Source organism: Cannabis sativa, chromosome 9, assembly GCF_029168945.1.
Source record: "Cannabis sativa cultivar Pink pepper isolate KNU-18-1 chromosome 9, ASM2916894v1, whole genome shotgun sequence".
Taxonomy (NCBI): Eukaryota; Viridiplantae; Streptophyta; class Magnoliopsida; order Rosales; family Cannabaceae; genus Cannabis; species Cannabis sativa.
Window position 1 is genome coordinate 10,737,715 of NC_083609.1, and position 13,338 is coordinate 10,751,052.

At 35.5% G+C, this 13,338-nt stretch overlaps 1 protein-coding gene across 1 annotated transcript; it reads right to left on the bottom strand.

The window, feature by feature from the left end:
* Positions 1 to 2,139: 2,139 nt before the first annotated feature.
* Positions 2,140 to 9,448, bottom strand: LOC115722517 (uncharacterized). Its single transcript, XM_030651746.2, has 8 exons — positions 6,747 to 9,448; positions 6,410 to 6,542; positions 6,225 to 6,313; positions 5,057 to 5,295; positions 4,576 to 4,662; positions 4,252 to 4,351; positions 3,919 to 4,129; positions 2,140 to 3,818 (listed from the first exon to the last, which is right to left on the bottom strand). The coding sequence occupies exons 1-8, from the start codon at positions 8,955 to 8,957 to the stop codon at positions 2,953 to 2,955; spliced, it is 3,936 nt and encodes a 1,311-aa protein (XP_030507606.2). The 5' UTR covers positions 8,958 to 9,448; the 3' UTR covers positions 2,140 to 2,952.
* Positions 9,449 to 13,338: the final 3,890 nt, after the last annotated feature.

Genomic DNA, 13,338 nt, shown 5'->3' on the forward strand with positions numbered 1-13,338 from the left:
TTGTGTATAAGATATAACTAGATTAGGCCTGATAAACAGCATTAGGATAAACCCCTGTGAGAGCATAATATATGGATTATGCATATATGAGTTATGTGTATAAGACACAACTAGGTTAGACTCGGTAATTAGAATTGAGATAAACCTTAATAAGGCCTTATAAATTAAATAGACATGTGAGCATAACACGTGGTGTCTATACAAAATAGACTTAAGATGTAGTGGTATCATCATAAATACGGCGGCGTATTATATTACTGCAGTGGCGTATTAAATATGATAATTATATTATGGATTTGATTATGATTTCTTGTTGGGTCTTGGCTCATGAGTGCTCTAATGTGCAGGCAAGGATAAGGCAGCATCAAACTAACCATGAGTTTGAAGCCTTTGACGGTGGGTTGTACATGTTTCCATCAAGCTAGACCAAGCGGATTGGGTCCCATGGAAGATTGTTTTAGAAATCTCATTTTATCGCTTAGGCTGACTTTTGTGTAAACAACTTTTAATATTTTTAAAAAGGAAATTATGGGATCGTGGTCATGTAAATATTATTTTGTATTAATGTTTAAGTTATTACAAGTTTGTTTTAATTTATCATTTGTTTTATTTAAATCCACTTGATTTAGTAGACCCTAATTAACGGGATTAGCACAGTATAATCGCAACACGTGGCGTTCTTTTAATTAGTGTTACAGTATGTATATATATGTGATATATATTAGAGAGGATTATAAATTATATCAGTGAGGATCACTCAAGTGTTTTTTTCTTCTTCAAAGAATAGTTGATTTGTAGTTGTTTTCAAGTTTCTTTAGTTTTATAGAGGATGGTTAGGTGTTGTTTTTAAGTTTCTTTTGGGTTTGTACAATGTATTGATGTTTGGTTGATTTGTCTATTAAAATTGAGTTGCTGTTTAATTATTCGTATTTAATTAGTTGTCTAAATAAAAGAAAAATAATTATATATATAATTTTTAGTTAATGATTAGTTTATTTCTAATTAAATATATATTTTTGTTAATTCAATGAGTTGGAATATAAATGATTTGTAGTTGTTTCTCTTAATCGTATTTGAGATTGATGTCTTGTTCCTTCGTGTTATTATTTTGTTATTTTGTAGTTTATTTTGAATTGATATAATTTAGGTTTTGATGTCTTGTTATTTTTTTGTGTTTGTTTTATTATTTGTTATAATACAAAGTTGATATATATATAGATAAGTGATTTGTAATTGTTGTTAAATTTATTTATTTTTTTGGAGGTTATTTTAGTATTTTTATCAAGTTTATTTTAAGTTGACGCATTTGTTTGCATGTTGAAATAGAGTTGTTGTTTAATTTTTTATTCGTTCTTATGTATTTAGTTGCACAAACAAAAGAAAAATAAGTATATATATATTTTTTAGTTGATGTCTAATTTATTTTTAGTTAAGTATATCTTCTTGTTAATACACTAAGTGATTCCAAGTTTTTTATATGGAAACATTTTAAATGAATATATATGTGTGATTTTCAATTATTATTTATTTGATGTTAGATTTTATTTGTGATTGTTTAGATGTTTATTTTTTTTATATAATGTATTGAATTGAATCAGTAATTTGTAATTATTTTACCCAACCATGTTAAAATGAACGTATATTTAATGTATTTTCAGCTATTGTTTAGTTGATGTTTTATGTGGAACTCTCTTGATATATCATTTGCCTATATTTTTTATAAGCTTTTCGATTTTTTTTAATTATTATTATTTTATGGTTTATTTGTAGTTGTTTTCTAGTTGATTTGTATATTACAATGGGTTTTTTTTTTCTTTTTTTCAATGGGTTGTTTTTTGATGTTATATTTTAGTTGTTTTGTTTTTATAATTTATTTATAGTTTTTCTCGGGTTAATTTGCATAATGCAATGTAACGGTATGTTTGTAATTTTAAAACTTTAAAATCAAATTTATGAAAAATTAAATTTGTAAAAGTGTAAATAAAAAGTTTATATCATATAACTGTAAATATAATGAAAAGTATATATTTATAAAAAAAAAATCCCTCAAGTAAATACATAAAAAGCATGCCCACTGTCACTGTCTAATACAATCTACATGTGTATTTAACACTTTGCAGAATAAAATTTTTTTTCAAATGCAGGAAAAAAAATATATATAAAAATAATAATAACAATCATGCATGAAGGAACTTCTTCAATTGAAGATTCCCTTTTCAGTTCTTAGTACACAATTACAAAATTTTGAAACCCTAACCTGAGCTCAAGCAGTATTCAAATGGCCTAACATAAAATTTCACATATTTTTACTAAATTCTTGAAACTTAGCTACTTGACACAGTACCATTGAAACATCATTTCTTGCAGCATTCAAGGAATTATGACAATCTCAATCAATTCTCACGAGAATTCTCTTTGCTGTGCTGATGCAGGAACAAATGACAGGATTACCTCTAAAACCTTCTTACAAACTACTCGGTGTTACTTGAGAGTTGCAGGCAGACAAGACACTAAAGAAGAAATTCGCAACATTCAGCAGAATCAGACTCGGACTGGCCTAACAGATTAAGCTCGCACATGTTTGCTTTGTATCCCCAGCAGCAAATCCACATCTTCTTATAACTGGCATCATCAGGACATTTCGAAACTTCAACTCCGAAGGATAAGATATTGTCTTCAGGATCAGTGTTTTTAAGAGAAAAATAAGTTTAAAGGGGTGAATGATTTCCCCTAATGACTACCCCTATCCATGAAAGAAACGAGTCATCTGACATTATGCCGCCAAGACCCTTAAAACTGTTAACTGAATGAAAAATTCTGTGTTATGACGATGTGCAAGGATTGGCAAAGATAAGCTCGGCAAAGGAGTTGAAGACAAATACATTGAAGTGGATTCAGATGTTCCTTCATGTTCATTAGCTCTGTAACTGACAGAATGTAATGGGAAATACATTACTCACAATCCATTGCATCAGAAGCAGCTTCTGGAGCTTTTCCATTATCACAGTCAATTTGATGGTCCAAATCAGATTTAATCAGCACGGAACTCCCATTAGAGTCATTAAAACTAGAGATGGGGATGTCTGGATTTTCCAGGACTTCCTCGGAAACATTCTCAGCTATGGTTTCCCCTGAGAACGAAGCAGGTACAACAATCGCATTCTTGTCATCCTTTCCATGGGGATCATCCATACCATCTTCATTCAAAGACTCTGTATTATCTTTGAGAGAAGAATCCAACTGATTAGTTTCTTTAGACAGACATTTACTTTCCAAATCACATTTGGCCCCTAAATGAGATTCAAACTGTATAGCCTCCTCGTTTGAAACTTGAGTTTTAACTTCACAGGAAGCTTCAATGGAACTGTCCATCAAAGAAATTTCATTTAAAGAAACATCTGGATTTCTGGGCAAAGAAACAGTGCTATTTCCAAGATGAGCTGATACAGGTTTATTTTCCATCTCTACACCATCAAGACTTGGTGTAGAGGGGGGCTGACTTTTGGAGTCTGATGTAGCTTCACATATTTTGGCCGCTGAAGGAGAGTCAGAACATGTGGTCTCTTCAATAGGATTTGGAATCTCACGTTCAGGAGAAGCATTTAATGAACTACCCGGCAAAGGAGTGCCAACAAGCACATCCACACAATGGGAACCAGATTCCACAACAGCAATTTCCTCAGTTGTTTCATCAGAATGATGCAAATCAGCATCATCACCACCATGAGGATCACTCTTTGTTGGAGAATCAATATCTGATTTATTCGCTGCCTCTGGCTTAATACTTGGTTTGCCTTTGCATTCTATTTGCTTCATACCTAATATCAAGGGTGATAAAAGAACAAAAGATAAGGAAATCAAAACTATAGAACTGTAAAAAATGTCAATGGAAAGTCAATAGAAAGCAGGAGACTAAACCTTTACTGGTAGTCGTGAAGGCCTCATGTTCTTGCTCCCCAAGAAGCTTTTGTAGCATGTCTATCCCAGGGAAAACCAACATATTTATTGATCTCATTTCTCGTTTGAATGCTTCCTCAAGAGGAGTGAAACCAAAAGCCACTGTCCACGTATGTGTGAGTTCAGAAATTGCAGGGATAATCAATTTCTCAACCTTGAGAGAACAGAGAGCCTTCAAAATGAGGGGGAAAAAAATCAGAGGCACACAAAAATACAAAAGCAGTTACAAACTCAGGTTGACTGAACAAACATCCTTCTGCATTTCGTAAATAAATAAAAATTTCAAAAACTTACTGATTCAATGGCATAGAAAAGCCTACGGCACATCCCCTGACGTCTATATATATGGCGAGTTCCAATGAATGGCATCTCTGCTAACTTAGTCCCATGGAACCTATCCAGCAGAAGAAACCACAATTCATTAAAAATTTACATGGATCAAATGATACAGGTGAGCGTTTCTACTAAATCAAATGATCAAACGATAATAACTTTACACAGTCAAACTGCACATGCATGCCTATGACCATTGAGAATAATCCTAGGACCTCAGGAACCCCATTTAGGCATCACTAAATTATATACATTCAAAATACATGGGCAATATCATCTAGCTACCTGAGAGATGCAGCACAAATTAATTCATCACCCCTCTCCAAAATAGCAGTGTAGAAGCCACCATAGTTTATTCTGTTAAAGTTTGAACTGCAAGGCCAAAATAGTGGAAGAATTAAAATACTGAAAAACAGTAACTGATTTGATATTTGGCAGAGATTAATAGAAACTACAGTCTAGTGGTTAAAGAAACAGTGATATTTTTCCAAGAACATAAAAACATGATAAATATCAATCATGTATGGGTTTAGGTAAAGAAAGTTCATGTCAGTATGTTCTCCCATGTCTGCAATTCCAAATGGTTGCTTTCCAATTTGGTAAGTACGACACTTGATTTTAGTCATTTAAGTTGAAGCTCTAGGTAAATAAATAATCAGGCAAATTTACATACCAAACTATCAAAGTTAAATCCTCCAAATCAAACTGCAAAAACAGAAATATCAGGAAAGGGCGTTTCAACCGGATACGAAAAACCGGCACTTACCCACAGTTGTAAAGAACATTACGAATTATATTAATCCCACTTCTCCTATCAACAATGGGCAAAAAACATTCATCCATAACAGTCATAGCAACAGCGAGCTTTGAATTGCCTTCAACTCTCTGAGGAACTCCTCGATGTGCGAAGTCAGAGTCTTCATCTAATCTACGAATGAAAGACCATGAAAACCCTCCTTCTAAATCATGTTTGACCCCAATATACTTCTGCAAATGCTCAAAGAGCTAACACAGAGATGGAGAAATGTGTAAAAAGTCAGACATCTCTTGAAAAAATACAAATCAAAACAAATTTTGCAGAAGTTCTTTTAACAGCAAAAGATAAGTAAGTAAAACAATGATACACTGAAAGTAAATTATGCACACGTACATGCACATATACTTTGTTCGCTAAAAGAACTTAAATGGCAAAAAAAAATAGGTGGAAGATTCTTCTATGAAACTGCCAAACTATTATTGTGAAAATTCAAACTCAACACCAGCAAAAACACTTGATTCCCTATAAACCCATATATCTAATTCCAGATATTAAACTGCACCTCATAAAGTTTAACCCGTAGCTCTTGAGGCTAGGTCAGGTGGATGGGTGGGCGAGCCGGTGTTTGTGTTATATGGGGTTCAAGTGAATGTGTATTGTATGGTCCAAAGAAAAGAGATAAAAAATAAAGAGTTTAGGAGGCTTACGCAGTAGTGGTAAGCACAAATATATAATATGGGTCCTTAGGCCCCTGTGATGCAAAGACAGAATACTCAATTCATTTCATACTCTTATTTTTCTTACACACCTATGTATAGTACCAATTCCTCACTCAAAGACTACCCTCCCATACAAAGACTCATATACCCTTTTTATTTAGTATATTCTAGCACACAATACTAATCCTAGGGCCTAACAAATGTATTATCGGAGAAGAAAAGAAGAGTTTAAAGTGGCATATGCAGGTAATACATATGTAAAACAGGGTATTCATATTTATTTGCATCTACTCTCAAAGATACGCAAGCATGGAGATCATACAGCATAAGTACAAGCACATATATGCACAGAGAGACACATAATGGGAAGGTACATGTCGATGTGATTCAAAATTTCAAATACAACATTTGCTTTTAAAGAGAGATATGAGATTAAATGAAAAAAAATGCTGGAATACCTCTTTACATTTTTGCCCACAAAAAGATGAGTCCATACTATTGGAATCAAGTGAGCTGACGTCAATATCTGAAGCACAGGATTTGTGATCTACATACAAATCAGGATGTAAGAAAGGATAAGGGGGGAAAAAAAGCAGATGCACTAAAGATAAATGTTTAGAGCATATAAAGCAAACATTATTACATTTTTTATCGCAGAGACTGCATGTAAAGAGCATTGTAAGAGTCGTATTGTCCTCATCAGTGACATTCCCAGTGGCAATCCCACAAAATTTGCACGTACAATTGGGACAGTGCCAATCCCCAGGGGGAAGCGTCTGCAATATCAATTAAGGTTCATAAAAACTCCCTCGTCTTAAGACGTGAAGAACACACTACTATATTATAACTAAACCGAAGTATCAAATAGTGGTGCAATGGTTTCACACTTCTCCTCAGGAGGTCCCAAGTTCGAATCCCCTCTCCAATGTAAAAAAAAAACCCAGGTATCAAATAAAAGTAAATGTTAATGTTCAGACTACCTGTATACCCAAGCAGCTTTGATGAAAGGTTGATGGGCAACCATCACAACAGATCAAATCCCCACCATCTCCACAGATACCACAAGTATCGTCATTGGGATCATCACCATCAACATCTACAGAGTGAAAACCAATCTTTTCTGAATCCTCTTGTCTATTCCACGCATCCATTTGGCATTGCAGAAGAGAAACCCCAGAGTCCAAGAAAATGTTTTGATACGGCTGACGTAGTTTGCTTCCAGCATGAATCTCAAATTTATAAATAGTGAGAATTTTACTGCAGCAACCACAATGAATTCCATCCCTTGTAATCCAGCCCTCGAGCATTACTCGTGTTCTTCGGCGATTCTTGTACTGCACTTTTTGGCTCAGCTGGACAGTTCCTGAGTCAATCAGCCAGGAAAGCAGAGTCCTTTTTCCAGTATATGGAACAAAGCCGTCGGTTTCTGAATTTATCCCCTTGTTACGAACCAACAGAGTACATCTTCCAAGTTTTCTGCTTTTCCTTCCATGCAGCATATTAGAATTGGATCCTGGGGCCAGCTTTTCACCAGTATCTTGCAAATGATGAGAAGAACTCTGGCCATTTGAGTTGACACTAACCAAACCATTCTCATTCATTCTATTCTTAAATGATTTGCCACCCTGCTTTAAGAACGAGCTTAGTTTATCGTCATGACTGAGACTTTCCATGCTTTCTGAATCTTGCTTCACATTTATACATCTTTTGACACGGATTTCTTTTGCATTCTCACTGTCGCTTCCATACCTTTGCTTCTTTTTCATTTCCTCCTCCATCTTCTTCTTAGTTTTTCTTGTCAACTGACAGAGGTCCTCATCAGGTATAAGTTCAATACCATCACAGCTGGGTTTAATCTCATTATCCTCATCAATTAACTGCTTTTGAAGTGCGTCATAGGCCTTGATGATGGACCAATAAGCTGTTCCAGATGGGTTAATATAAACTGCGTCTAGATAATCTCTGTTCCTTCTAGGTCTATAATCTATTGTCCACCCAGCTTCCACAAGCAACCCCCTTATCCGTTCACGCAACTTTTGCTTCTCTGTGCCACTACCACGTCGAGCTTTTCCATCTTTAATCTTGCTTGAATGTAACTTTTCACATGAAGGAGCATCTTCACCTTCACAACTCACCCTCTTCATAGATTTATTACTCGTCATTGTCTCTGGTTCTGACTTCAAGGAAGTATCACTATCCTCTGAATCCCAATTGGGTTTCTTTGTAATTTTAGTGGGCAATGATTTTCTAGATTTCGTAGACTTTTTCTCTGACCTGACAACTGGGGCTGGCTTCTCATGAATCTTTTCTGCCGAGTATAATGGAGGAGTTACAACATTCTTCTTAGAAGCATCTCCTATCCTTACCTTTATGCGTTCCTCCGCTTTGTGAAAATTATAATTATCTAGTGGTCCACTTAAATTCTTTTTCTTGTTCACCATCACCTTTAAAACTCCATTTTTCCCTTGAAGCCTAATGGCTTGATCTGAGGAATGACCAGTCAACTTGTCTCTCGATAAGCTTACCTGGGCATCATCCCGATTGATCTCAAATCTACCCTTACCAGGATGATTTCCCCGGCTGCTTATTCTCTCAAAATATGAACTGTTTCTCTTGTCAACCATACGTCTGCTTGATCCAGTTTCATATTCCCTTTCAGAACCACTCTGAGCCATATGCATTGAGCCCGCATACCTTCTTCCCCCAAAACCGATGCCACTATCATCATAGAGACTACTGTCATACTCATTGAAGTCAAACACATCCAGCTTACCTCCCTTTCTTTCACCCTCATCAAAACCATTTCTACTCATATAACCATCCTCATTATGCTGAATACGCTCTAACCTCTCCCTCTTCCTATCGAATTCGCTATCTTCAACAGCACCCTTTCCAAAAGCATTTAAATCATTGCAGACACGAATAGTTTCAGGTCCTAACCTTCTACGAGGAGGCGCCAGTAGCTCATCGCTAGACCCAGAATCACTCACAGGTAATCTTTGTCTCTTCTTACCTTTCTTTGAATTAAAAGCCTTCCTGGAACTCGATGAACCATGGCCGCCACTGCCGACGCCACCACCCCCACCACCAACCAAGTCATCTCCTTTCCTTCTAACGATCAAACAACCCGAAGAGTTTCTGTTCTTCACAACAACCCCCGAAGACCCAACAGATCTTACACCTTCCTCCATCCCCTTAAAATCCTCAAAATCCTGCCTCCATCACCTCAATTCTCAATAATTTGATCTCAACCCGAAAACCCTAATTCCTCAAGGCTAACAAAATCTACCAGATCTGAACCATAAACAAATCCAACTCTCGAAAAACAAATCAAATTCCACACAACAAACAAACCAACAATGAAACGGCCAGGGAAGATTTTTTTTCCAGAATCTTACCTCGCCGTCAAACTCAGCGATTCCCTCACCGGAAAAATCACCTCTCGACAATTCCGATCGCTACCCGAGATTTCCCGGCGCAGGAAGCAAAATTTGCAGAACCAAGAGAGAGAGAGAGAGGAAGAGACAAAGAGGAGAGAGAAAAGCAAAATTGGGTTTTTCTCGTGTAATTGTAAATCTCGGAATGGCTCCTTCGGTTTTGTAAATATACCCAAAACGCAAGAAAAAAAAAACTGCATTTTATATATTCCGCTGTTTTTTTCCTTAATTAATTGTTTATTTACTTTCTCTTTTCCCTCCAAATCGTTTTCACGAGGGCTTTCTCGATTTTCACCAACGGTCCAGATCTGGCCAAATCAGATGGGCCCTCCACGTAAGTGAACAGTAGCTGACGTGGCGATATCTGAGTTGGAGAAACCGAGTTTGCTGGCTTGTTTTCTAACCCTTTTTCTTCAGTGTGAAATCGTACGTTATTGGGTCTAGAGTTTAGACTAGATTCTCACGTACGACGTAAAACGCAACAAAGGGTAGAAAAAAATGGAATAAAACGAGGAATGTCGAATGTACGCGTTTAAACGCGAGTGGTAAAACTATATGGAGAAGGATATCAACCGTGGATTTGGAAAATAAACCCATAAAACAATTAGCTAGGAAATTTTTGTTCAAGGGAATTTTCACATTCCTTAAATAAATCACCTAGATAAATTATGTGTGCAAATTAATAAAATAATAGTAGTTTACACTTGTTTTATGGTCTAAAATCAGGTTTAGAATTATTTCAATCAATGTCTAATAAAACTAACTTTGTTATATATCTCTATTAATACAGCTTTTATAAATCTTTTGAGTTGTATTGGGGATATCAAACATTTAAAATAATTTAATTGAGATATTAGCGACAAAAATACATATATTTTAAATTTTTTAACAATTAACCATGATAAGACTACGTACTCAAGCCTTCTTTGTGTTAGCTATTTTTTCTTTCGTCTAAAAGACTATGTTAAGTGTCACGATGGACATATTACAGTGTACACAAGTGTACATGTAGCAAACTTTTAGTGGTTCATGTAATATCAATTATTAAATAATAATTTTAAATATTTAAAAAGTTTAAAAATAAAAAAAAATTATAAAAAATATATATTCTTTTTTTTTCCTTTTTCTTTTTTCTTTGGTTTTTCTTCTTCTCTAACCCGCACCCCACAATCCCTTAGAATCCTCTAGAACCTTTTCTTCTTCTTCCTCTTGAATCCCAAAATAAGAACCCCAAAACGGTGACCAGAGACATCTTGTAGGAGTAAGGCTAAATGAAACACGAAGAGGGAGAGGATGACGAGAGCGAGAATTTTTTTAAAGGTAAAACCAAAGAAAAAGGAAAAAAAAAAGAAGAAATGATGTTGTTGGTTGTGACGCTCGCGCTATAAACCAATGTGCACGGCGGCTGGCGTTGATCAAAGCCATTTCGGGAAATAAACCTCGGGATCTAGAAGTCCATGATGAGATAAACTCGTTTCTGCCACCTGTTTGGTTCAACGAGACTTGAAGTGGCTCAATCAGAGTTGTGGAACTTCAAGTCCGATGAGTTCAACCACAACGGCGAAAGGCGCAGAGGGCCTCGAGGTTAGGGTTTCTGGGCATGGCGAGGCGAACCATGTTTTTCTCTTGGGCTCTCGACGATGGGGACAGTCTGTCGTGGCTGTTGTGAGAAAGACAAGAGAACGAGGGAGATAATGGCGAGGAAGAGAGAGAGAGAGAGAGAGAGAGAGAGAGAGAGAGAGAGAGAGAGAGTTCGGTTGGGGAAAAGATACAAATTCGGGGTTTGTTAAAACAGAGAGGTTAATTTGTGGTTTTGCTCGACTGTGGATAGTCGGAGCACAATGTTTCAGACACGGTCGTGGCTGTCGCTCCAAGAAAATATTATATTATTTATAAATAATATAATATATACATTAAATATGTGTAACAAACTAATAAGTGGGTGTATAACAAACTATATTAGTTATCATCATTTTGTAACATATGGAGGTGGAGCTACTTGCTACTATGAGTAACCTCCACAATTATCACCAATATTAAGTGTGTAAAAAGGTGTTACACATCTTAATTTGAAATTCTTAATACTATAGGAGTTATGGTGTGTGTGCATGAGTTACATTTGAGTCCATAATATCCCTAGGAGTTATGAGTTTGAATTTTAAATGGTGATAGCCTAAACACTATATGAAGAGATATAAGGTGCTCATATTGAGAGAAGGAGTTTTCAATCAAAAAAGTACTTTACTAGAAAACACTAAGACTTGATAATTCCTAAAGCTATTTCTATGAGAGTTTTCTTATTGCTTAGAGATACGGGAAATAAGCTTTTGGCCACAAAAGTGTAATACCTTGTTCAAGTCATGGTGATCCCCACTATTCTACACTTAAGGTTGTGAGTGAGAGATCTTCTTTTTCTTCTTCATATTATATATTGATAAAGTGTTAGAGAGATTCTCAATGACAAATACCAAAGGGGTAGCGATGCCTTCTAGACCTGGTATCCGTCTATCTAAGGAACAGTCTCCCACTAATCCTCAAGAGATAGAGGACATGAGAAGGGTTCCTTATGCTTCAGCAGTTGGAAGTCTAATGTATGCAATGTTATGCACTAGACCTAACATTTGCTATGCAGTAGGAATTGTGAGCAGGTATCAAACAAATCCAGGAGAAGAACAATTGACTACAATTAAGCATATTCTGAAGTACTTAAAAAGTACAAGACATTATGTGTTAGTCTACAAGGGTGGTACTTTAAATCCCGTAGGCTATACCGTCTCAGATTTCTAGGCTTGTCTTGATGACAGGATGTCTACATATGGGATGGTATTTACTCTTGGGGGTGGAGTAGTTGTTTGGAGAAGTTATAAGCAAACCACAACGTCAGACTCTACCATGGAGGCCGAGTACATAGCTGCCGCCGAGGCTGTTAAGGAACTTGTCTGGCTTAGAAAGTTCTTCTCATGACTTGGTGTTGTTCTTGGAATGGAAAAATCTCTAGTTTTACTTTGTGATAACAATGGAGCTATAGCCAACAGTAAAGATCCTCGAAGCCATAAGAGAAGCAAACACATACAGAGCAAATATCATATCATCAGAGAATATGTGAAAAGAGGGGATGTACTGGTGGAGAAAGTGGATACAGAAGACAACTTAGCTAATTCATTCACCAAAGTTTTGACTGTAACTACATTTGAAAAACACATATTGAATTTAGGAATAATTGAAATGTACTGATAGTTTTATGTTATTACAAGTGGGAGTTTGTTGGGCTTTGTGTCTTAAATAAAACTTTATTTCAATGTAATCTTTTCTATTCAATTATCAATAAAGAAATAGATTTATTTTCATTACTTATTTAGTGTGTTATTTGGTTCATGTGATCATTTAATTATTTATTTAATAATTCATCCAAATCCTTATCACATTGATATTATTTTTTATTGGGTCGTCAACACAGTGGAAAGTAATCAAGATTGTGTGATTAAATGTATTCCTATGATTTATTAGTACACATGGTTTAATTGATGGGATAATCTACAATGTAGTTTACTTGCACCTTGGATAAGTGATATGTCATTTCTAGGGCATTGGTTAAACTAAGCTTGGGTTGGATGTATGGAGTATGCATCGGAAGGGACCGATATTGAACTTGAATCAGATATGATAAACTTACCCTAATATCTATTCAATTCAATATCACCTAGAAAATCGTAGATCAAATAATCTCAATCTTGAGATGGTTAGGCTCTAGTTCAGATGCATTATTTGTGTTCTTAAATCTGTTCATTAAAGTCAACCAAATGGTTCTTTTTGTGACATATAGGTTAAGGACATGGTAGTTCAATTGAGTGAGAGCGCTAATTATAGATACGAAGTCTATAGCTTCTATTCAGATATAGAAGTCAAATGATAATTTCCTTCGAGCTTGGTTTAACAGAGATAAATGGTTGAGTACTCATTTCAGTGATTATATTAGTTCACTGAAATATTATTTATAGGTAGCTAAGTGTTTTAAGGATATGCATTGAAGGGTGTAACGGTAAATTAGTCCCTACTCAGTATAGATCATCTATAGAGGATCATTGATTATAAGGATAATAATAAATGGATAATCTCATAGCGTATCTATATCGTT